At 32.5% G+C, this 25,525-nt stretch overlaps 4 protein-coding genes and 1 non-coding gene across 10 annotated transcripts; 3 read left to right on the top strand and 2 right to left on the bottom strand.

The window, feature by feature from the left end:
- Positions 1-625: 625 nt before the first annotated feature.
- Positions 626-699, top strand: TRNAV-AAC (transfer RNA valine (anticodon AAC)). The gene has a single exon. It is a non-coding gene; the product is annotated as a tRNA-Val (tRNA).
- Positions 700-750: 51 nt separating this feature from the next.
- FKGP (L-fucokinase/GDP-L-fucose pyrophosphorylase) lies at positions 751-5,632 on the top strand. Of its 3 annotated transcripts, none has more exons than XM_078962892.1 (7): positions 751-1,231; positions 1,881-2,157; positions 2,247-2,611; positions 2,690-2,816; positions 2,894-3,874; positions 4,242-4,969; positions 5,083-5,632. In XM_078962892.1, exons 1-7 carry the CDS (start codon positions 935-937, stop codon positions 5,479-5,481), a joined length of 3,174 nt encoding a protein of 1,057 aa, XP_078819018.1. In that variant the 5' UTR covers positions 751-934; the 3' UTR covers positions 5,482-5,632. The 3 variants fall into 3 exon arrangements, with proteins under 3 accessions (XP_078819018.1, XP_078819020.1, XP_078819019.1); XM_078962894.1 differs by having other exon boundaries at positions 5,101-5,632; XM_078962893.1 differs by having other exon boundaries at positions 4,248-4,969.
- Positions 5,633-6,678: 1,046 nt separating this feature from the next.
- On the top strand, positions 6,679-8,431 carry LOC145005187 (NC domain-containing protein-like protein). Of its 2 annotated transcripts, XM_078964243.1 has the most exons (3): positions 6,679-6,877; positions 7,169-7,292; positions 7,535-8,431. In XM_078964243.1, the coding sequence occupies exons 2-3, from the start codon at positions 7,199-7,201 to the stop codon at positions 8,236-8,238; spliced, it is 798 nt and encodes a 265-aa protein (XP_078820369.1). In that variant the 5' UTR covers positions 6,679-6,877; positions 7,169-7,198; the 3' UTR covers positions 8,239-8,431. The 2 variants fall into 2 exon arrangements, with proteins under 2 accessions (XP_078820369.1, XP_078820368.1); XM_078964242.1 differs by lacking the exon at positions 6,679-6,877 and having other exon boundaries at positions 6,922-7,292.
- Positions 8,432-8,445: 14 nt separating this feature from the next.
- LOC145005186 (aluminum activated malate transporter family protein) lies at positions 8,446-10,518 on the bottom strand. Of its 3 annotated transcripts, none has more exons than XM_078964240.1 (6): positions 10,073-10,518; positions 9,797-9,937; positions 9,461-9,727; positions 9,299-9,393; positions 9,066-9,218; positions 8,446-9,013 (listed from the first exon to the last, which is right to left on the bottom strand). In XM_078964240.1, exons 1-6 carry the CDS (start codon positions 10,440-10,442, stop codon positions 8,498-8,500), a joined length of 1,542 nt encoding a protein of 513 aa, XP_078820366.1. In that variant the 5' UTR covers positions 10,443-10,518; the 3' UTR covers positions 8,446-8,497. The 3 variants fall into 3 exon arrangements, with proteins under 3 accessions (XP_078820366.1, XP_078820367.1, XP_078820365.1); XM_078964241.1 differs by having other exon boundaries at positions 8,446-9,004; positions 9,461-9,733; XM_078964239.1 differs by having other exon boundaries at positions 9,461-9,733.
- Positions 10,519-15,744: 5,226 nt separating this feature from the next.
- On the bottom strand, positions 15,745-17,633 carry LOC145005937 (dof zinc finger protein DOF5.3-like). The gene is made up of 2 exons (XM_078965041.1): positions 17,303-17,633; positions 15,745-16,650 (listed from the first exon to the last, which is right to left on the bottom strand). The coding sequence occupies exons 1-2, from the start codon at positions 17,324-17,326 to the stop codon at positions 15,925-15,927; spliced, it is 750 nt and encodes a 249-aa protein (XP_078821167.1). The 5' UTR covers positions 17,327-17,633; the 3' UTR covers positions 15,745-15,924.
- Positions 17,634-25,525: the final 7,892 nt, after the last annotated feature.

Below are 25,525 nucleotides of genomic sequence, written 5' to 3' on the forward strand. Positions count from 1 at the left end.
TGATTTAATATATATATATATATATATATATATATATATATATATATATATATATATATATATATATATATATATATATATATATATATATATATATATATATATATCGACCTTCACTAAAATATGAATTTTAAATTTAAGAAAATGAAAAACCAAAAAAATATAAGGGAAAAGAATTCAAAAAACCCTAGAAAATGACATATGTAAAACATAATGAAATGATGATATTTGAAAAAAGTAATTTTCATTTTATAGATTAGATTAAACTATCGTTTTAAAAATATTAAAAACCTGCCTAAAAATGAATTGAGATATATTGTATGGCGTTCTTATAATAATATCATTATGTGACGAACAAACAAGTTTTTAATTCTATCATAATTATCCATTTTATTCCCTCGATCGTTAATACGTAACATCACTTGTTTATTTTTCATACTTCTATTAAAAACTCAAATTTATATTTCTAATCTTACCAACAACAGAACACCTGTCATAAAAAAAAAAAAAAAAACATATAATCTGCTAAAATTTTAGGGATAATAAATGTCATGAAGTTTGAGTTGCTTACATGTTAGATACATCAATAAGGACATTTAAGAAGGTAACGATGTAGCATTCAAGCGGTTTCGTGGTGTAGTTGGTTATCACGTCAGTCTAACACACTGAAGGTCTCCGGTTCGAACCCGGGCGAAGCCAATTATTTTGCTTTTTATTTGTTCACAATCCACCAAAAAAACAACACCAACAAACAATTTGCCCCCCCTTCACCTTTTTTTTTTTGAAGACTTGAAAATGAATGTCCAAAATTCACAGTTTCACGGACTTGCTTAGAGACAGTCTTAGACACTGCCGACAGTTTCCCCAAATTCAGTTTCAGAAAAAAGGGTTATGATTTACGAAGAAATTAGGATATTCAAGCACCACCAAAATTATGAAGAAGCAACGTTTAGAGTTAGAAGGAGTGTTGAGAAAATCATGGTACCGGTTAAGATTATCGGTTCGTTGCCCATCTAGGGTTCCCACTTGGGATGCCATCGTCCTCACCGCTGCTAGCCCTGAGCAAGCCGCACTCTACGAGTGGCAGCTGAAACGAGCTGTACGGTTGGGTCGGATTTCGGATTCCACTGTTACTCTTGCCGTACCCGATCCCGACGGTCATCGCATTGGTTCAGGCGCAGCTACTCTCAATGCCATTCTTGCCCTAGCCAATCATTACAACGCTTCTCAAGTAACCTACTAAACTCAGTATTTAACATCATTCATTCATTCATCATACTCAAATCCAACAAACTGATTTATTACTCGCAATATTTACATAATAATTATTCTCTTTCAAAACTCACATCCAAACGCTTCTTAACCACGATTTTCGCCTGTTGCCCATTGCTAATTACTTATACTTCTTCAGCTTCAACTCTAAACTAAACGCTTATGCTTCTTTCTGCCCGCATTTTCTCATTTTTGTGTTATTAAGATGCTACAATTGCTCAACCAATGCTTCTGTTTTGACTTTTTTAATCAGATGGGCTTGCACCTGTAATTACTATTTCAGATTTTTTTTTTTTTTTTTTTTTTTTTTTTTTTTTTTTTTTTTTTTTTTTTTCTCACAAGGAATTATAAGATTTACTGGAAAACATTACCATTTCTTTTGCTATTATAGATCAAAAGTGCATTTTGGTTACTGGAGAAGGGATGAAACATGACTATGCTATATCTTTGTCAAACCATGAAACGCATTTCTTATGTTCCAATGAATTTTTTTTTTTTTTTTTTCATGCTTTCAAGTGCCTTTGTCTTTATTTTGCGTTATCAGATTCCTCAAGTTTGATTCTTGCTAGTGCATCATAGGTTAATGGGATTACATTTATGCTCATCAGGTAGCAGACAACTGCAGTGATGGATCTTATATACTATCCCATGAAAGGTCGGAAAATGAAGTTTCCACCTCAATGGTTAGCCTCATAAGGAAAAAACATATACTGCTTCTTCATGCGGGTGGTGACTCCAAGAGGGTCCCATGGGCTAATCCCATGGGGAAAGTCTTCTTGCCACTTCCATATCTGGCAGATGATGACCCTGATGGACCAGTACCCTTGCTTTTTGATCATATACTTGCAATAGCTTCTTGTGCACGACAGGCTTATAACAATGAAGGTTACTCTTCTGTTTTAGTTAGCACGAGACAAGATTTTTTAATCTTCCAATTACAGTTTTTGAAAATATATTATATTCATCATCTCCAGGTGGGCTATTCATCATGACTGGTGATGTGGTTCCATGTTTTGATGCATCTGCAATGGTTCTTCCTGAGGATACATCTTTCATCATAACTGTTCCTATCACTCTTGATATAGCTTCCAACCATGGTGTGGTTGTGGCATCCAAAACTGGAAACACGGATGAAATTTGTTCAGTGTCTCCTGTAGCAAATCTACTTCAGAAACCTAACGTGGAGGAGCTTACTAGACAGCATGCGGTTCTTGATGATGGTAGGACATTACTTGACACCGGTATCATAGGTGTTAGAGGTAAAGCATGGGAAGACCTTGCTATGCTTTCTTGTATGAGCCAACCCATCATCTCACAACTAGTGAAAACTAAAAAAGAGGCAAGGAATAAGGAAATCATATCTGTTTATCTTGTATTGATACCGACTTTGTATGAAGATCTTTTTTCACTTGTACAGATGAGTTTGTATGAGGATCTTGTGGCTGCTTGGGTACCCTCAAGGCACGGATGGTTGCGTTCAAGACCTTTTGGCGAACAACTTGTGAGGAGTTTGGGGAAACAGACCATGTACAGCTACTGTGCTTGTACGGTGAATATTGTTTGATTGATTCCAAAAAGTTTTTTTTTTTTTTTCACTTGATTATGAAGATTTTACATGCAGATGATCTGTTGTTCTTGCACTTTGGAACATCAAGTGAAGTTTTGGATCACTTGAGTTCAAGACTTGTAGGGCGAAGGCATCTGTGTTCCATTCCTGGAACCACAATGTCTGATATTGCAGCATCTGCCATCATAGTTTCTAGTAAAATCTCAGCCGGGGTATCAATCGGTGAAGATTCTCTTGTATATGACTCATCGGTTTCAGATGGAATACAAATCGGTTCCCTCTGTATAGTAGTCGGTGTCAACATACCAGAAAAAAAGTTCCTCCTTCCTGATCGCCATTGTCTTTGGGAGGTTCCTTTGATAGGAGGAATAGGATTAGGATGCAGCCAAAGGGTTATTGTGTATTGCGGCCTTCATGATAATCCCAAAAACCCTCTTTCAACTTCAAAAGATGCTACTTTCTGTGGGAAACCATGGGAGAAGGTTCTACATGATTTGGGCATACATGAAAATGACTTATGGAGCTCTCAAGAAAAATGCTTGTGGAATGCAAAGCTGTTTCCAGTTCTTCCATATTCTGAGATGCTTAGCCTTGCAAACTGGCTTATGGGGTTAGAAACATACGAAAATAATCAAAAGTTTCACTCTTTATGGAAAATGGCACGACGTCTCAGTTTGGAAGAGCTGCATAGATCAATAGATTTCCCACAAATGTGTTTGATTTCTAGCAACCATCAAGCGGATCTTGCAGCTGCAATTGGTGAAGCTTCTCTTAGTTTCGGCTTGCTTGGGAGGAATTTGTCTCAGTTGTGTCAAGAGGTTTTGCAGATGAAAGATTCAGGAGAGAAAATATGCAAACATTTTCTTTCCTTGCAGTCGCAAAATTCCAAAATTGTCCCTAGAAGCCGAGCTTTTCAGGTGCAAGCAGATCTCCTTCGTGCATGCGGCAATCATGTAGAAGCATCTGAAATCCAACACCAAGTTTGGGCTTCTGTTGCTGATGAAACTGCTTCAGCGGTCAGATACGGCTTTAAGGGTTAGCACAGACACTGTTACATTTTGAGTTCAAAGTCAATAATCCATTTGCTCCAAAAATATATAGTAGTACAAATAGGGTCCTATCCTAATCCTGCAGTTTCCGTTCAATTTTTGGACATGTTCCATGTAAAATGACTACACTGCCGTTTTCTGATTTTTTATTACTAATTAATTCATTTGTTAAATTAATTATATATATAAAAAAAAAAAAAAATCAGAAATGGGTAATATGGTCGTTTTACATGGAACGTGTCAAAGGAAACTGCAAAATTAGGACCCTGTTTGCAAAAAATGAAAGTTTAGGTTCGAAAATGGAAAAAAAAAAAAAATGAAAGTTGGTTACTGTTTTGGTGTGTTTACTTGAGTGGCAGAGCATGTTCTGGAATCATGGAATTGTAAAGGAGGAAATGGGAAGAAGAATAATAAAAAAGTGAAGGTGGAGTTGCCTGTTCGGGTTGACTTTGTTGGCGGTTGGAGTGATACTCCACCATGGAGCTTAGAGCGGGGGGGCTGCGTGTTGAACATGGCTATAAGTTTGGAGAATTGTCTCCCAATCGGAACCGTGATAGAAACCGCGGAGACAGGGACAGGGGGAGGGGGAGGGGGGATATTTATGACGGATGATGCCTCAAACGAGTTGCACATCGAAAAGGAAAAGCTGTCCTCCATCTCCCCCCCGTTCCACAACAAGGACCCGTTTCGCCTTGTGAAATCCGCTTTGCTTGTTACGGGTGTTGTTCATGACAGCAACATTATGGGAATGGGTCTACGGGTCAAAACTTGGGCCCATATACCTCGTGGAAGTGGGTTGGGGACTTCTAGCATCTTGGCTGCAGCTGTTGTGAAAGGACTCCTCCGTCTCATTGATGGGGATGAAAGTAATGAGAATGTTGCTAGACTTGTGCTGCTGCTTGAACAGATCATGGGCACCGGAGGTGGCTGGCAGGATCAGATCGGAGGTCTATACCCGGGTATAAAGCTGACCACCAGTTTTCCAGGAACACCCTTGCGTCTTCAAGTCCTTCCCCTTTTGCCTTCTCCTACATTAGTTACGGAGCTGCAGGAACGTCTGCTTCTTGTCTTTACCGGTCAGGTATGTTCTTTTTTTTTTTTTTTCTAAAAAATTTTTGAAAAAAAAAAATATATATATATATATATATATATATATATATATATATATATATATATATATATATATGTATGCAGGTTCGACTGGCTCACCAGGTGCTACAAAAGGTGGTAACGCGTTATCTACAAAGGGATAATCTGCTTATATCAAGCATCAAGCGGCTTGCTGAGCTGGCTAAAAGTGGGAGGGAAGCTTTGATGAACTGCAACATAGACGAGGTAGGAGAGATAATGATGGAGACATGGAGGTTGCATCAGGAACTTGATCCTCACTGCAGCAATCAATTTGTTGATGCTCTTTTTGGTTTTGCTCATACTTATTGCTGTGGGTATAAACTTGTTGGGGCTGGGGGTGGAGGATTTGCGCTGCTTCTTGCCAAAAATGTTCAAACTGCACGCCAATTGAGACATGCACTTGAACTTGAACAAAACAGGAAATTGTTTAATGTCAAGGTCTATAATTGGAGCCTGTCTTGATGTTTACCCACTCAAACATAACATTCATGGTGTATGCTGTATATGTACATTCTTCATATATCTTGGTGGGTGTGTGTGTTGTGCAACATTATGTAATTTTCTATAATCTTGTTACAAATTGAATCAATACTCAACTTTACGTTTTATACAACTTTTCCTTCTTGTTTTTGTGCAAGAAACCTGGATAGGCTGTTTTTTGATGAATCATTACAACCTTATCATAAGATGTTTTGCAAATAACAATTTAACTTTATACTCTAGAAAAAAAAAAAAAAAAAAGTTTGAGGACTTTTTATATAGAGATTTCAAATCCACTAAAATATAAGTATCGGCATATAAAGGAGTTAAGGATGTCTTGTGATCAAAACCCAAGTTTCCATTCGCCATTTTTTTTAATATATAATTTTATGGCTTCAAAAAGTAGTTTTTAGTTTATAAAGTACCTTGTCAATATGATCAATCATACGAAGCTAGTTTATCAAAATCTAGTTAGTTTATAAGCAACTTTATAAGTTATGGTAAGTTATTTTCGAAAACCAGTAAATTACAATAAACTAGCTTGCGAAACATGTTTTATCATAATTACAACACTTTGGGATGGGTACAACATTATATACAGTTTACATTTTTTGTTAATATTTTGCAAACAATAACATTATATACAGTTTACATTTTTTGTTAATATTTTGCAAACACTTTGGGATGGGTACAACTACGTTCTCTGAACTCATCGCGGAGGTTATTCGAGTGAAATCGCTATCCATCAGGAAAGTGATTCACACTCATATCTGTATCAATGAGCTTGAAAACAATTAAATTTTTTGTTTAATATTTGAAAATTTAAAATTTTAATCGATTATGCAGTCTAGGACCAATTATGACCGCCTAACTTCGATTTTGATCGTCTTTGACCCTCACCAATTAAGCTGGCCGGATAGCCCTAATCCTAATAAGTTCAAGGCCGTCCAGTGATTAATCAGCTGTCTAAATCGATTTTTGCAACACTATGTATAATATATTTGTATATGAAGAACACTATGCAAATGTCACAAAGATGCTAATCAACCACTATAAAGTTGCACTGCAATCCCTTCTTTTAACGACTGTTGAATATAGCTCTCATGATTCGATTCGTATGTAGGTTAATGGATTAACAGACCTTATCTTCTATACGTCTTATCGAGTGAGGATCAAGAAAGGATTATATTAAAAAACAAGAAAACAATGAATTTTATTGGTGGAAGCAAGGAGAGGCAAAGTATATGTAAAGCGTTTAAATTGAAATACACAAGACACAATCCCTAATTTCTCTCTTTATACATACACGTTCTTGGATACCCACAACGAGTTTTTTTGAACGGGTAAAGAATATAGGGAGGTGTAAATAGCCTTCAAGGTCAAGAATCTCTATCTTCACCTTATTATTATTATTATTATTATTATTATTTTCGGTTAAATTCTAGAAGCAGGCAAAACCCATCTGCTACATTGATCATGGATTTTAAACACTGAGTATTGTATTATAATCAGCATTTGGTACTAGTTGTTGATCGGTGTTGTTGCGAACCAATCATATTTCTCCAACTGTGCGTGTGAGATGAGATAACACACGTTGAAAACGGTGGAGATCGTTTACCCATCACAATTCACAATGTGGTTGACTGAAACGGCTTAATTTTGGTTACAGATTGCAAGAGGAAGAAGAAGAATAATAAATATGGGGATTCTTTCGAACAGAGTTGAAAAGAGCGAGATTAAAGCCGGCGATCATATCTACACTTACAGAGCTGTATTTGCTTACTCTCACCATGGTATCAATTCCATCTCCCTCTTCCCCCTCTATGCTTGTGTGTCAAAATCATGTTACCGATTCAGACTGTAGTTAAAGAATTTGTACATTTTCTCGTCAATTTGAAATGTAGCATTATCAATTCGCCGTTAGGTACGGTGTTTGCAGAAAATTTGTGTTAACCCTAATTTCACAGAATCCTTTCAACCAGATAGATAAATAAAATAGACCATAATAGCATGTTGTTTGTAATTGTATATGCAGGTATCTTTGTTGGAGGTAACAAAGTGGTCCATTTTACTCACTTCACCACCCCTGAAGGGGAGAGTGAGACAACAACTAGTTCGAGCACCTCTGATGAAATGTCCGAAATACCCTCCTCCTGTGAGACATATCCGGACTGCGGCTTCCGACAACCTAAAAGCGGGGTGGTTCTCTCCTGCTTAGATTGTTTTCTGCGAAATGGAGCACTCTACAGCTTCGAATACGGTGTAACCCCAACCATGTTCCTTGCCAAAGTACGGGGTGGCACCTGCACCACTGCGACGTCAGATGGTCCGGAGACAGTCATCCACCGGGCCATGTATCTGCTTCAGAATGGGTTTGGGAACTACGACGTGTTTCAGAACAACTGTGAAGACTTCGCTTTGTACTGCAAGACTGGGATATTGACCGTTGACAAATTGGGAATTGGAAGGAGTGGTCAAGCGTCTTCTCTGGTTGGTGCACCGCTGGCGGCTCTTCTCTCTACCCCTTTGAAACTGTTGATCCCGAGCCCCGTGGGTGTTGCTACGGTGACAGCTGGCATGTATTGTATGAGCAGATATGCTACTGATATTGGAGTCAGAAGTGATGTTGTCAAAGTAGCTGTGGAAGATTTAGCTGTCAACCTTGGCTGGATGGATGGTCTACAAGAAGCCTTTCAACGAAACCAAAATTCAACTTCAAGTCAACCAAGAAGCAGGTAGCCTATTCTACGTTCATCACTCAAACACAATAATAAATAGTAATACATTTGTTCCATGAAAAATCTTTGATTGTATTTGTTTTTGTTTGTTTGTTTGTTTGTTTGTTGACGCAAACAAGTATGATTATCAAATATCAGTTATCATCATCTCTAGTCTCTAGACTCTAGTTGAATGTGAAATATGATTCAGATCAGTCGTTCAAAAATCTCTGTAGAATAGATGAGTTTTATTTATTAGAAATGTAGGTACAAAGTTTTGGCTAGAGAGCCAAACGGTACTGAAAGCTTGTGATGGTTACATCTACATGATGATGATGATGATGATTTGAAGGTTTGGTTCCTTTATTTTTCTTCATGTTGTTGTTGATAACAACAAAGTTGTCAAATTGAGCTTGTGCTGCCATCTCCTCTACTTGAACAGCAATTCCTTCTACCCGCTCTGCAATCTCTATTAACAATGATGCCATCGTAGCCATTGGAAAAATCTTCATTATTGGTACTATTTCAGGTTCAGGTTTGCAATTTCTTGAATTTTCTTCATTTGATACAGTAGTAGTGGGCACCAAGACTACTGCTCGGTTGGATAAATCTTTCAACACATTCTGGAAAGTTTCAACTGCAAACTTCATCTCATGTACCAAAATATCTGTTTTAGTTGACTTTCTCATGGTCTCCATTGTTATAGCTAATTCTCTCAACACTTTTGAGGAGGATGAGCTTAGTGTCATGCATATTTGCTTCATATGCTCCTTTAGCAACTCGGGTACCTGTAGAAACTACAATCACTTTTTTTTTTTTTTTGGTACACTCGTATATAATATTACATACCTGCATCCCTGAAACCTCAGAACTGATATAACCTCTGAGAGTCTCGATGCAGTAAGCACAAGTGCGCATGGAGGCACCAATTTTGAGGTATTGTTTCCATGGATGTCCATACTTGAAAGGTCCATGAGCAGGCTCCCATCTAGCAAAGTTGGCCTGCACAAACCAAGATTATATACTCATATCACTATTATGACTATGCTTACAGTTTGTTGTGTTAAAAATGTATGTAAAACCTTAGCTACTTCTGTTGCCTTTGAATTAAGCACACATTTGTAACCCTCCAGTTTTCTATCAAAACTTTCCCCGTTGAAGTAGTCTGTTACACACCCTGCAAGTGCAAGTGCCAATAAAATGAACAAAACTCACATACAAGGCAAACTCATATTCATACATACCATCCAAGGAATCTGCAAGCTTTTCTAGGTTTTGATAAATAAGGTCGTGAAGGTCTTTGCCAGCCCAAACTGGATACAAAAACATGCTTGTCAAAATGCAAAGGGAGGTTCCAATGGCAATGGTGGAGACTCTGTTTCTAGCTAGATCCAACAGTTTATCCACTCGATAACCAGACATGGACACAAAGCTGAATGTCAGGATGAATATCATGGCTCCATAATCGAATCGAGCTTTCACCGATGGTATAAATCTAGAGAACGTAGCTACTGAAGCTGCATATACATATTAATTCATTTTCTGTTTACATCATCTAAAAAAATCTTTTAAACTCTCACCTACAATGAATACTGAAAGCTGAAGGACGAGTGGTTCGAGTTCGTGTCCACATTCATTTGCCATCCAATGCACACCAAGCCCTATAGAGCCTGCTAGGAAAGTTGCACCCACTCGATTAAAGGATTTAGCTATTGTTGCTCCTGATGCATTCATTAATCATATGTGTAATTAGTAATATATATACAACAATATATGTATATATCTATATCCATATGACGTAGTAAAGTGAGATCAAACCACATGTATTTGTATAATTATATCGTGTACTTGCGTACCAACAGAGTATTCGAGAGCTACAACAACGGTCATAACGGCCCACATTGCATTTCCACCAACACCATCATAGAGTGGTCTCATGTAATACAAAAGGGAGACCAGAGAAAGAGCAATCCCTACTTTCACACAGTGGATCACTTTCTTTGGCTCACTTGCTGCAATTTCCCTAGCCTTGTCAAAAAAAACCCCAATCTTTACCAAACAATGCATAATCTGCCTATGCATTCTTTTAGCTACCCCTACCCCCGCCTCGTCTGCAACTAAACCATCATCTGGTGAACTTTTTCCCACATTTACCTTCCATTCTACATGTGCTACTCCTCCACTATTAGATTTAGACGCCCCCGCCATTTCCAACCATGTTGCCATTTTTAATGTTTAGCTACCTGTCTACCCCTGCAACCTTCAAGATGAAATCGACTTAGGAGAAGAGGTGTACAACAGGCTTGGAACCACACTCTATATTTATATATAATTCAATTTTATGTGATGACAATGTTGCCATTTCACTTATTTTTTTATTCTGGCTTTGGCTTGTGTTAAGGGTGCGTTGTTTATTATTTATTATTTATTATTATTTTTTTTGTATTATTTATTATTATTATTTTTTTTTTGGTAGACTTCTTATCTTATGTCATACATTTTAAGTTGGAATGCAACTTCAATGGGTGCCATGCCATCTTTGCCAACTCCTCTCATGCCCACTTCACCTCAGAATATGCAACCCAATTAAATGAATTTCAAGTTTCATTACTTTTATCATATATATATATATATATATATATATATATATATATATATATATATATATATATATATATATATATATATATATATATATATATATATATATATATATATATATATACACACAATAATTTACTTAAATATTGAGTTTTGGCGGTGTATAACAGCTTAGCAAACAATAAACTTTATATTATATTACAAACAGTCTACATTTTATGGTTTTATAGGGCGACCTAAGTTAAGTCCTAAGTTAGGTCATCAATCAAAAATTCTATGAATTTATTAATGTGGTAAAAAGCATTTCCACATCTCATTATCCATTATTATTTATTATTTATAAGTGGTGCTACAGTTAGGTCATGACATTTCTTATATTTACTGTCCCCAAATATTTTATTTTCTATTGCTAGTTAGTTAATGCCTTTATATATATATATATATATATATATATATATATATATATATATATATATATATATATATATATATATATATATATATATATATATATATATATATATATTCTAATAAAACAATACATTAGCCGCCACGTGGCAATCTCTTAGAACCCCCGATTTTTCCTGCTCATATCATCTAACTGAATTCCCTATATTGCCCTTCCACTATTTATTCTCAGCAAATACGTTAGTCAAATCACGTCTCCCCTAATCACACCTTCTTCGGCTCCAAATTCGTCTTCTTGATTTGGAAACCAGATGCCTATTCAAATTTAAAATAAACCTTCTATTCCTCCATCAAATTTCTCCCGAAATCAAAGATAAAGTACAATATGAATGTTGCCAAGATTTTAAACCATTTCAAGATTCCACCCTTTCAACGGTCAGACACAACTACGTAAGAATAATGAGACTCTCCCTCTTTCTCAGTTCCACTTTCATTCTAGCTCTGACGTTGGAAACAATTAAAACTTTCCAACTTGTATGTGGTAAATCAGCTCTCAATAAATCTCAAGCATTCATCCATTCCTAGAAATCAACAATCAGTGAGATTTTTTTGATGTTGATTACCAAGATCGGAATGAATTTCATGGAAATCCGTTAATTCCATCTCCTTATTTTGTTTGTGCGGGCTTTCTCATATTTACTTTGAACTTTCATTGTCGAAGTATTCATTCTTTATCTTTTTTATTCTTCTTGGTTATTGAAATCGATTACTTAAAGTTGGTTTTGTAAGTTTGAAGTTTCTGGAACCCTAATGCCCTGGTATATCTATTCTCGCATACGTTCCTTGAGGATCAAAGAGGTAAAAATCAATAGTCGCTTATTACCTAAATTTCACCACATAAATTTGTATTGCCTTGATAAATTTTTATTTGGAAAATCCATTATACAACATTCTTATTCAATTTACAGTCCACTTTGTAGTAATTTTACTTAAAGGCACTCGATTTGGAACATTACCTACTTCACATATTTTCTTTTTAAGTTCATATAGTTTTTTTTCCTACTTGATATGTTTGTAAATCACTAATCGTATTTGGAACATTACCTATTATTGTATCATCTTATATATTTTCATCAGATGTTGATAAAAATGATTTTCAATGGAAAACTATAATCTATCATTTTTTAGTTCATGTAAGTTTCATATACCATGTGTTTAATAAAATGCCTAAGAGAACCATGAATTATTTTTTAAAGATTCAAACATCTATTTCTTTCTGATTGGACTATGAATTCTATTTTAAAACTCTTTTAAGATATAACTTGAACATCTAAACTCATAAACAATTATCAACTGCATCCATAAAACTATAACTACATTGTAAAAAACAAGGAATTCAATAAAATTCAAACTTTAGTGAATATACCTAACAACCTTATATAAGTTTAGGTACCTAACCATATCATACTACGTAATTTTGTATCATATTTGCATTGTAATCACCCAAAGTTCTTAAAATTCAACTTCATAACTTGATTGCTTCCAAAATCTTTGGATTTTCACCATTATCATCCTTCAAATGACGTCTTTCTATCGGAGACCCCCTGGTGGGCTTCATATACTACCGTTACAAATCAAATAGTGTAGGAAGAATATAATGGTGAATATCTGAAAATCTTGGAAGTAAATCAAGTTAAGGGTTGAACTTTAAGAACCTTAGACGATTGCAATGGAAATATAATGCAAAACAATATAAGGTTGTTAGGTATATTCACTTTACCCTATATATATATATATATATATATATATATATATATATATATATATATATATATATATATATATATATATATATATATATATATATATATATATATATATATATATATATATATATATATACCCCAAACATGGTTTCGTTGTAGAGTCACAGAACAGAATAAAAAAAAGTATAACGGGATTGCAGTGAGCAGTGAGCCTGTGGATTTCATTTGACTTGGCCCATACAAAGCCTATAAGCACATTTTAGCCCATAGTATACTGCCAAGTTCCAAGTTCAAGTTTGCTTATTATTTATATTATTTATGGACAAAGTTGTAAAAATGGTGCTCTAGTTGGACGAAAAGTGTCATCTTTTTTCCAAAAAGCTTTATATTAGTACCATTGGTCCAAACTAGTTTTTTATTTCTGGTTCAATTTTTCTTTTTCTTTTTTAATAAAAATATATCTTAAATGACATATTTGTCATTATTTTTTTTTCTATTTATTAACAATTTTGTATTTTTCTAATTAAAAATTAAACAAAAAAATGTAATCCCACCCCTGATCATCCTACGTTCACATGTATGCTAGCCTATATTTATCGCATGTGTTGTTTTTAGTGAGTTTATGTATGCCTAAAGAAAAGAGATAAAAATACTTGATAGAAATCGGTGGGAGAAAAAAATAAAGATAATCAATGTTCCTGGATATCACTTTTCTTAATCGATAGTTCATCCATAGCTATGTAGTCGGTTTCCAAATTAATTCAATGCAGAATAATCCACAAGACGGCACTTCTAGTTGTTGGGCACGAAACAACTTACTAAACTCATATATCGAATGTTCAGATTCTTAGGGGAGTGGAAAACGTGGGGTGTGTGTGTGTATATATATATATATATATATATATATATATATATATATATATATATATATATATATATATATATATATATATATATATATATATATATATATATATATATGAGAAAAGTGAATATACCGTTAAGGGTATATAAGCTTAGGCACCGAAACACATCATAATACCTCATCTTATATCATACAATACATTCTAATTGTCCAATGTTCTTATATTTTAACTTCTAACTTGATTTACTTCCAAAAAATTTATAAATTATACATTTATCTTCCTCTTACATAATTTTATTTTCAACTATAATATATATATATATATATATATATATATATACATACATATATATATATATATATATATATATATATATATATATATATAGCCTAGTATGTGTTTAGAAAAAAGATGTGATATAAGAGAAATATAATAGTGAAATTTCGAATATCTTGAAAGTAAATCAAGTTAAGGTTGAAATTCAACAACATTATAATGAATATATCAAACAAAATGATGTATTATGATGTGTTTGGGTACCTAAGTTTATATACCCTTAAGGGTATATTCACTTTTCCATATATATATATATATATATATATATATATATATATATATATATATATATATATATATATATATATATATATATATATATATATATATATATATATATATATATATGGGAAAAGTGAATATGTAGCTGTTATGTACCTAAGCTTAGGTATAGAACCTTTTAAACGATGTAGTTTTAAACAAAACAAATCCAATTTCATTTTCTTCTAGCTTTGTTTTAATAGAATATCATTGAATTAAGTTCAATTATGGAATGAAAAAGATCAATTATATATATTTTTATTGCAAATAATTATTGAAGTTTATAGAGAAAATAAAAAACCAATATTTTTAACGAATATAACTTAAGCGTTTTGTCTTTCAATTGAAAAACTATATCCAATGATTTTGTAAAAAGCTTGATTGAGTTATGACATGTTCTTTTATCTTTTATTCTATTAGTTTTCATTTAAAATTTAGTAGGGTTGATTAAATGGTCACAAATTTTGATGCTTTAAGTTTTTAGATACAATGAAGAAAAAGAACATAAATTTGATCGATTTAGTAAGTCACATGATTAAAGAAGAATAGTAAAAGAGATATCATAATTTGTTTGGATATAAATGGATCGAAATTACATTATTTGGAGGGTTCTATATATAAGCTTAGGTACATGATAGCCATATATATATATATATATATATATATATATATATATATATATATATATATATATATATATATATATATATATATATATATATATATATATATATATATATATATATATATATATATATATATATATATATATATATATAGTACCCATTAAATGGATAAAGATGACAAAATGATTGTTTTTCGGAAGTTATAAATAGTCAAGGGGCAGTTAAGATCGTACCCAAAACATCTAAAGTCTAGAAGGCACTTCAAAGTTCCAACGCATTTTCACTTCAGAAATCCGTAAGGCTTTTCAGACTTGGATAGATTTTGACTTTGTCAAAATCAAATCCTTATACTCATCTGCTACGTCTGAACATCCATGTTCAGACCTCCTAGCTTGTATCACTAATTCTAATTTCCCTTTGGCACTCGTATAATTAATTCTAATTTCCTGAAATGACTCGATGGCGTTACACTCATCAACAACTTTAAATGGCAACAATGGTGCAAAAGCAAACATTACATGCTTTCACACTAGTTACTGCTCTCCATAGTACATGCAAGTAAACTACATAGGCGAGAGTTATATATGCTACTTATGACACCATCAGGAGTGAATATATATATATTTTTAAATGTGGGAAACCTGCCGAAATGAGAAAAAGAACATTTCAGCAAAATAGTAATTAATGTAGAAAGAAAGTTCTAATATTGTTTGAACAAGATTGATTATACCCTAAAACTCGGTCTGGATTCCATTTCCAAGGATACACACACTAGTACTAATGCCACTTGTTTAATGATCATCATCTAAGCTAGTAATATGGCTACTTGATTTAAGCCTCTTGATCAGTTATACAACGTTGACGAATCCCCACCACCCAAACTCCCATTCCAATATCCACTTGAATTTCCTTGTCCCATACTTTGTCCACTCTCCCTTGACGAATGGTGTTGGTTCAAGGCTCCAAAGGGTAACATGATTCTTTCACTTTCACCTTCCACTTGATTTCCTTGAAAGCTTCCATCCCCTAATTGAAAAGGAAAACCCAGCGTTGGCTTTGCGTCTTGGAGACCGAATCTTGTTCCATTCAACATTAAATCCCAGCTTGTTGTACCTCTTGTACTAAAAGAATTTAACCCATCAGAAGAAGATAAAAAGCTGGCATTTCCGTTTTCAATCTTAGGTAGCTTTAGGAAGTGAGAGAAGCCAAGATGATATTGTTGTTGTTGTGTGGGTTCATGGGTGGTGAAATTTTGAGAAGAAAAGTGTGAGAGGTCGATTGGTTTAGGCATGGCTGACGCTGACGCTGCTATGGATCTCTTGTTTTTTCTTGAGCCACCACCAACAGGGACGCTTCTGAGGGACCCACCTTTAGTCCAGTACCTCTTACAAGCCTTGCAGAAGTATCGTGGTTGTGTTAAGCTGTAATTGTTGTAGTAACAGAACTTGGTGTTGGTGGAATTGCATCTTGGACAGTTGAGAGCCTGTTCATGTTGTGGCTTTACCTTCTTATCTTCCACTTGATTATTATTATTATTATTATTATTATAACTTCCATTATCTGTACCATCCTGAAATCAAACACACACATCGGAAAAAATTCAGGGTTTTTTCTTCCATATATATTAACTCATGTATGTTATAGTTAATGATGCCCCTACCCATATAGTTTTTCATACATAACGTCTGTTTTTTTTTTTTTTTTTTTTTTGTTAAATTGCATAAACTATTTAAATAAGACCAAATGACAATTTTACCTGTACATTTCGAAAAACAGGTTTCGTAATGTTCATCTTAAGTTTATACAATATTCATGAGTTTTAACGTTAGAGCATTTTGGGAGGGATAAAGAAGAAAGACAAATAGGTGTTTAGTGTCTTAATTATTAGTTTTTTTTGTCTTAATACATTAAGTCGTTCTGTCTATATTAAGGGAAACAGATTAAGTTCTTTACGAGCTCATTAATTAAGTCAAAAAGAAACATGTTTAGTTAAAGATTAATAGATAGAAAGGGAAAACGGACAGTGAAATTGGAACAAGAAACAAGGGATTACTTTCTGTCTTGCAGGATCCCAAAAAAAAAAAAAAAAACAAAAAAAAAAGTTACTGCACATCATGTTTTCATAAGAAAGTTAGATGGATAAAAAAAGATGGAGCGAGCGAGGTTAATAATTTGCATGATGGTGAGTGTTTGTATTTGTATATATAATAAAGCTTAATTACCTTTGGCCATTGAGCAGCATCCATGGGTTAATTCCAAAAGAGAGTGTTTGAATGGTGTTCTTGATATATCGAATCCTATAAATTAGAGACAAGCTAGCTAGGAGGAGAAAATAAATGAAGGTAGCTGTGAAAGAATGTTTTTGGAATTCCTTGTGGTTTGGCTTTATTTGGAGAGTTAGATTTGTATAATGAGGCAGATGGAGGATTTTCTTTTTGACTTTACTGTTGTGAAATGAAACCAATTTAGTGGGTGGGTAGTGTTTGTTTATTTGTTTAGTGGAAAAGGAAGTGGAAGTGGAAGTGGAAGTGGATCGAAGTGGAATTTAGAGTTATGAACGGTCCATTTCCTGTTTCTTTCTTTGACCTCTCCTCTCTTCCATTCATATATTGTAATATGTATAATGTATTGGAGGAGAATAGTAGACCCAATTAAGCTAGCTGTTCTCATGATGATGCCTTCTTTTTTCGATCCCGATATTCCATATTCAAGTTAAACAACTCCCGATTTAATCCACATAATGATCAATCCATCAATAAATTAAAGTTTTTAACTCTTACTTTGCATGCCTTCTAAATCAGACTTTTTGAATCCTGTGTTATGTAAAGAGATAGCTATAGCTAGTGGATTTTGGTCCAACCCTAGTTTTGTTTCAATTATATGTTTTAAATTAAATTCATGCTTATATATATATATATATATATATATATATATATATATATATATATATATATATATATATATATATATATATATATATATATATATATATATATATATATATATATATATATATATATCAACATGTTTTGTTAAGTAAATTAGTTGCTTTTACACAAATAGATAGAAAAGCAACGTCCCCACTTAATGCTCGTACCGTGGTGATTATGTTCAAAATTTACAACGTCACATGATTCGGAAACTTCAATAAAACTTCTTTCAAATAAAGTAGGTTGAACTTTTATTACTCTAACGTTTTTTTTTTTTAAATATTGATTTATAATTGTGAAAATGATAGATTTTGCAACAAAATATTAGATTTTGGTATCACTTATTTCTCACAAATTTGAAACTTAATTGATTTTTATAACCGTAACTTTTAGAGGTTGTTTTTTTAAGGAATTTGTGTTTATGATTATAGAAATTACCACTATTGTAAAAATATGTGTTAGGTTCCCGATTAATCCCTATGTGCTAGTTGAGCGGTTAGAGGGCTCCTAACGATTAATAACTACATACAATTGAGTGAAACAATATAAAACTATGAAAATTTTAAGGGAGAATTTCATATATGCCCTTCTTAAATATCAAAATATCATATTTACCCAACTTAATTTCTAAATATCATATTTACCCTTCATAAAATTTCTAAATATCATATTTACCATTCATAAAATTTCAAAATATCATATATGCCCTTTTTAAACATCATAATATCATATATGCCCTTCTTAAATATCAAAATATCGTATATGTACTTTTTAAACATCAAAATATCAATGGTAATATCTAAAATATTCTTCATCTACAACATAATCAACAAAAAAACTAAATAATCAAAATATAGATTCCATAGAGAGGGTTGAAGATGAATATTTTTGTTTGTCAAAAGGATGACATTCCAGCAATTTAGAAGTTCATATTCCATTATTATAGACGTAAGTATAATATCGTTAAAATTTTTAATTATTATAGTAATTTTAAGTTATAAAAAATGATTATAAAATATTAAAAACATTATAAAAAAGGATTTGGGCAAATATGATATTTTGAAGGTTTATGAAGGGTAAATATGATATTAAAAAATTAAGTTGGGCAAATATGATATTTTGAGGTTTAAGAAGGACATATATGAAATTCTTCCAAATTTTAACACTTTGAAGAAGTTCTATCTCAATAAGAACTATTTTAGGTATAATTAATGTTGGATTAATTATATTAATTTATTTTATTATGATATTAGTTCTGTTTATAAATTTTAATATGATATTAGTCATATTTAAGTTTTTAAAATTCAACAAATTAGCAATTAATAGTCCCCGATTAATCTCCGTCTAACTGATTAATCCCTTAACCTCAGTCTACCGACTAGTTAACATCGAATGTTTTTTACAACTTGCAAATTACTAACATATTAAATTAATCATAAGATAAGACAGAAGTTAATTATCACACTTTAAACTTTTATCGTCACAGGTTTTAAAAAGTTTGTTGTCATGATAATTAGTTATGCTATTTTATAAATAATATGTTCTGCACGTTCAAAATTTTATTATCAGATTAGTTAGTATTGTTCTATACTACTTCATTATGATTGAATAAATCATAAATGTGGCTACTTTCTTTGTGATATTTTGTTTGTTTGAAATATAATGTATTTTTAAAATGATAATTTTTTTAACGCAACTAGTTTTTTTACCAACACTGTAAAAATGATTCTTCATTATCACTTAAATATTTGATTATAGTTACTAACCATATATTTTTTTAAGTAAATTTTAGTTTATGTTTTTTTCAGTAGTTTTTATAGTATTTTTTACACAACAATTTATAATTTCTTACTCGTACCAGCTTGACTATTATAAAAAAAAAATTAAATATCTTTTATTTTTTTCTTTCTATCTATCTTTCTACCAATTTAAAATATCACATTTTAATAAAATTAACAATATTTTATGATATTTGTTATCATTTTATATTGGTAAAAAGATAAAAAAGCAGAAAATATAGGAGGATGTTTAATTTCTTTTATAAAAATATTTGAAATACAAGTACTCATTAATATTTAAATAATCACGAATTACATAAATTTATACATTTATGAGATCATGTATATATATGTTTTTAATTAAAAGTTTGAATATACTCATGATTATTTGTAACGTAATCGTTCTATCATATTTGAAGGCATGTCTCTTTCGAAAGAAAATATTTGAAGGTATGACTATTGAGATATCCATCCTTCAATTTTAATGGGATTCCTAGATTTTGGTGTGCCATTACATTTTCACACATATTTTTTTCAACTTTTATTAAAATTAACCACCGAAATGGACCCATTGGGAATAAAATAAAATTAAAAGTACAAATTCGATGAAGACTATATGAGTCTTTCAACTATTATTGATTATTAGTTAATTAAGTGAAATAAATCCAATAAACATGAAAGTTAATATACTAGAAAAATATATGAATGTTTCTGTCTTTTTGTGACAAAAATTTAATAAAAAAGGGGCAACGAGTGAGAAGCCGACAAAAGCAAGTGTGGTGGGGGGATTCGTAATGAGGGTGGGTGGACTGGAAATACAATGACACCCCCGACCCATCCGGACCCGGACCCTTTTTTCTTTGAAAAATCATCCTTGATCAGTTGCCCTGCCCCACACACAAAGTACCCCCGGCCGATGCTTTTCTGCTATCATCTTTTTCTCTTATGATGTGAATTAGATAGTCTATAGATTTTGTTCGATTATATATATATATATATATATATATATATATATATATATATATATATATATATATATATATATATATATATATATATATACTACTTATAAAAGAAATCTAACTATTTCCATAAATAGATTGAATATAATAATATTATTTTTTTAAGACGTCCAAACTATTAACCTTGAAGTACAACCCATTTATAATATAATAATATTAAAACTTTAACCATATCTTTTATCCCTTAAAAATCTCGTATCAAATTAATAGAAGAATTCATTTGCAAATTGAATCCGTCAATCTCAACACTTCAACCATTTGAAGCGGTCAATGTCAACAATTTATAGAGGATCTCTTCTCTCACATTGGTAACAAACAATCTCATAATATCTATCTTCGTAATCCCTTCAAAGTAAGAAATATACGCACACTCTCTCGAAGAACCCTAACCAGTAACCAAGACAGTATAACCACCACCACCACAGCCGCTCAGCCTCCTTTCGCCTTCAATCAACCACTATCACGACTACCGCCCTTCCTCTCACCCACGACATGAACTTTCTTTTGGAACATAACATTTTTCTTTAAAAAAAATATCGTTGAAAGAAGCTATTTGTCCTGCCGCTGTGCGCGGGTAACGGCTAGTATATATATATATATATATATATATATATATATATATATATATATATATATATATATATATATATATATATATATATATATATATAGGGTTAGGTTCATTTGAGACCACCTATATTTTGTGAGACCGTGAGAGGCATTTTTTTTTTTAGTTAATTCATGTTCCGAAAATAATATTTAAAATTTTTTTTTTTGAGTTTTTCAATTATTTTGCATTTTAAAATTATTTTTAGAATATGTACAGTGTAATATTCTATTTAGAATATTTCACGTGTTTTTAAAAAAAAATAGAATTTTTTTTTATTTTATTTTTTATTTTTTTTAGTTAATTCAAGCTCCGAAAATAATATTTAAAAAAAGAATTTTTAGATTTTTCCATTTATTTTGCATTTTAAAATTATTTTTTAGAATATGTCAGTATAATATTCTATTTAGAATATTTCACGTATTTTAAAAAAAAAACGGAAATTTTTTAATTTATTTATTTATTTATATTTTTTATATTTTTTTTAGTTAATTTAAGTTCCGAAAATAATATTTAAAAAAAGAATTTTTGGATTTTTCCATTTATTTTGCATTTTAAAATTATTTTTAGATTTGGTCTCACGGTCTCACAAAATTATAATAGTCTCAAATGAACCTGAACCTATATATATATATATATATATATATATATATATATATATATATATATATATATATATATATATATATATATATATATATATAGTTAGGTTCATTTGAGACCATCTCTATTTTATTATACCGTGAAATGCATTTTTTTTAGTCAATTCAAGTTCCGAAAATAATATTTAAAAAAAGAATTTTTGGATTTTTTCCATTTATTTTGTATTTTAAAATTATTTTTTCGAATATGTACAGTATAATATTTTATTAGAATATTTCACGTATTTAAAAAAAAACATGATTTTTTTTAATGTTTTTTTAGTTAAATCAAGTTCCGAAAATAATATTTAAAAAAAAATTTAGATTGTTCCATTTATTTTACATTTTAAAATTATTTTTTTAAAAAATGTACAGTGTAATATTCTGTTAGAATATTTCACGTATTTTTCAAAAAAAAAATGGATTTTTTATTTATTTATTTATTTTAGTTAATTCAAGTTCTTAAAATAATATTTAAAAAAAAAAATAGATTTTTTCATTTATTTTGCATTTTAAAATTATTTTTTAGAATCTGTGAGTATAATATTCTATTAAAATATTTCACATATTTTTCAAAAAAAAGGGCTTTTTTATTATTTATTATTTTTTTAGTTAATTCAATTTCCGAAAATAATATTAAAAAAAAAATAATTTTTGGATTTTTCCATTTATTTTGCATTTTAAAATTATTTTTAGATTTGGTTTCACGATCTCACAAAATTAGAATGATCTCAAATGAACCTGAACCTCTATATATATATATATATATATATATATATATATATATATATATATATATATATATATATATATATATATATATATATAATCATTGAAAAATTACAGTTTTCTGATAATCCAATAACTAAAAGTTTAACGTACGTTAGATAAAAAACTGAAGGCTATGATTAAAGGTGACAATTTTGTAATTATGAGCACGTATATTGGCATATTTGGTTTTAAAAATAGATGATAACAGTAATTTTGATATTAAAAAAACAATTCCAAGAAATTATCTTAATTAATAATTTTTTCCCTATGTCTCTCTCTCTCACAGTTTATCGAACCATCTCCCCTAGATCTTGTATCATCCAGGAAAAGTTAATGTGGTAGTTGATGCCCTGAGTCATAGAGCAATGAGTGCTCCGATTCGAGATGTATACATGTGGATGACGGTGATGACCCCAGTCTTAGATACCATCCAAGAGGCCCAAGTGGTGGCCATTAGACCAAAGAACCTCAAGAGAGAGCAGGTAATCGAGTAGGTTTCAGAGTTTGAGACCGATAGTCAGGGGCTTATGAACTTTTATGGGCAGATATGGGTGTCATATACGGGTGGAGCTCAACGGATTTTGATGGAGGAAGCCCATAAGTCGCGGTTTTCCATCCATCCTCGGGCCACTAAGATGTATTTGGATTTGAAAAATGATTATTGGTGGCCCTGTATGAAGAGAGATATAGTATGGGCCGTCGAGAGATGTTTGACCTGTCGCAAGGTCAAGGCAGAGCACCAACATCCTCATGGATAGTTACAGCCTATAGAGATTCCTCTATGGAAGTGGGAACAGATAACCATGGACTTTATTACAAAATTACCAAGGACTGCGAGGGGTGTTGGCACGATTTGGGTGATTGTCGACCGATTGAACAAGAGTGCTCATTTCCTGGCTATAAGTGAGAACTCTTCTGCGGAGAAACTGGTTGAGGTCTACGCTCGAGAGGTGGTGGCTCGGTATGGAGTGCCGACATCGATAGTGTCAGATCGTGATGTGTGCTTTACTTCTAGGTTGTGGAAGAAATTTCATGAGGAGTTGGGTACCCAGATCCACTTCAGCACCGCATATCATCCGCAGATAGACAGGCAGAGTGAGCGAACGATCCAAACGCTCGAGGATATGTTATGCTCTTGTGTTATGGACTTTGGTGGGAGTTGGGAATGCTATCTTTCCTTGGTTGAGTTTTCATACAACAACCATCACTCCAGCATTTGGATGCCTCCCTTAGAGCTCTTATATGGGAGGAGATGTCAGACTCCTATCTGTTAGGGGGAAGTTGGGCAGAGAGTAATGGGGAGCACCAAGATAGTACTCAAAACAGCAGGGTATATTCATCAATTTAGACAGAGGTTGCTGACGGTCCAGAGTCACTAGAAAAGTTACGCAGATCGGAGGTGTTCAGAGCTAGAGTTCCAGGTCGGAGATTTTGTTCTCCTGAAGGTATCCCCTTGGAAAGGGGTGATCAGATTCAGGAAGCTAGGCAACCTAGGCCTTAGATTCAATGGTCTGTTCAGGGTAATTGCCCGGGTGCACAAGGTAGCTTATCGGTTAGAGCTACCTGAGGAGTTGAGCCAGATTCATAACACTTTCCATGCATCCTAGCTAAGAAAGTGTGTAGTCGATGAGACAGCAGTGGTTCCTTTAGAGGACATTCAGGTCGATGAATGCCTGAATTATATTGAGAGACCTGTATCGATATTGGATAGGAAAGTGAGGACTTTGAGGAACAAGGATGTGCATTTGGTTAAAGTTCAGTAACAACATTGTAGAGGTTCAAAATGGACTTGGGAGCCGGAGTCCAAGATGCGCGAGCAGTACCCAGAGCTGTTTCCAGAGGATGACCTCGAGGGTGAAGTATTATCCTAGTGCAGGAGAATTGTAACATCCCGAGATAAGGTATGTATTGATGACCCTTACTTTTATTGCATTATCAAAGTTAGCCTTATTTGTGAAATTGGTGGCAAAAGAGTATGCATGCTGTACGCATGTGTACGCTCAGCATATTTATGTGTGTCTTAGGGACGTGGAGGCCACCTAGTACGATGGGCATACCACAGGGTACGCTGGGCGTACTAGGCTTAGAGTGTAAACCCTAATTGGGTTGTGAGCCCTATTTAAGGAACATGATGACCTTATTTCCATCCTTCAACTCCCCTCAAACCTTAAAACTCAATTTCATAGCTTGTGTGAGCATTTGAGGCTTATTGAGTGATCTTGTGGGATTCTTTTGTAAAGAAGGAGCTTTAAAGGAAGTAGAGTTGGTTTCCATGCTTTTCGATCCGAGTTTCCCTATGGTTGGTGCATCATTTAGAGGTATTAAGCTCAAAGTTTTCTCATTGTTTTGATTAGTGCTTGCTTTGGTCCATTTTTAGGGTTTTATGTCCCAAGCTTGAAGCTTTATGAGTTTTGATGAACTCCAGAGCATAATACATGTCCATTTAGGTGTTTCTAGTCGTTTGGACTCGTAAAAATGTGATCTTGGTTGTCAAGATCTCTCCATGCATGAGTTATGAGGACTTTTGTAAGTAAAGGATGAGAGTTTATGAGTTTTAGACTTGTCCAACCATGATAAGGCTTAAAGTCACCAACTTTATGAAGTAATAGACTCTAGTTAGCCCAGATCTGAGATTGTAGCTATGGTCTTACAGATTAAGACCAGGATAGTGAGAAAAGTGAGTCTGAGATGTACAC

Source organism: Lactuca saligna, chromosome 7 (genome assembly GCF_052625555.1).
Source record: "Lactuca saligna cultivar CGN05327 chromosome 7, ASM5262555v1, whole genome shotgun sequence".
Classification (NCBI taxonomy): Eukaryota; Viridiplantae; Streptophyta; class Magnoliopsida; order Asterales; family Asteraceae; genus Lactuca; species Lactuca saligna.

Excerpts from the sequence above, each read along its gene's own strand:
- FKGP (XM_078962892.1), top strand. The coding sequence starts at position 935 with ATGAAGAAGCAACGTTTAGAGTTAGAAGGAGTGTTGAGAAAATCATGG. Across the intron at positions 2,612-2,689 it reads TAGTGAAAACTAAAAAAGAG|ATGAGTTTGTATGAGGATCT; the intron begins GCAAGGAATAAG and ends TCACTTGTACAG. Across the intron at positions 4,970-5,082 it reads TTCTTGTCTTTACCGGTCAG|GTTCGACTGGCTCACCAGGT; the intron begins GTATGTTCTTTT and ends ATATGTATGCAG.
- LOC145005187 (XM_078964243.1), top strand. The coding sequence starts at position 7,199 with ATGGGGATTCTTTCGAACAGAGTTGAAAAGAGCGAGATTAAAGCCGGC. Across the intron at positions 7,293-7,534 it reads ATTTGCTTACTCTCACCATG|GTATCTTTGTTGGAGGTAAC; the intron begins GTATCAATTCCA and ends TTGTATATGCAG.
- LOC145005186 (XM_078964239.1), bottom strand. The coding sequence starts at position 10,442 with ATGGCAACATGGTTGGAAATGGCGGGGGCGTCTAAATCTAATAGTGGA. Across the intron at positions 9,938-10,072 it reads AGCTCTCGAATACTCTGTTG|GAGCAACAATAGCTAAATCC; the intron begins GTACGCAAGTAC and ends TGAATGCATCAG. Across the intron at positions 9,734-9,796 it reads GCTTTCAGTATTCATTGTAG|CTTCAGTAGCTACGTTCTCT; the intron begins GTGAGAGTTTAA and ends ATGTATATGCAG.
- LOC145005937 (XM_078965041.1), bottom strand. The coding sequence starts at position 17,326 with ATGGATGCTGCTCAATGGCCAAAG. Across the intron at positions 16,651-17,302 it reads ATGCTGCTCAATGGCCAAAG|GATGGTACAGATAATGGAAG; the intron begins GTAATTAAGCTT and ends GTTTGATTTCAG.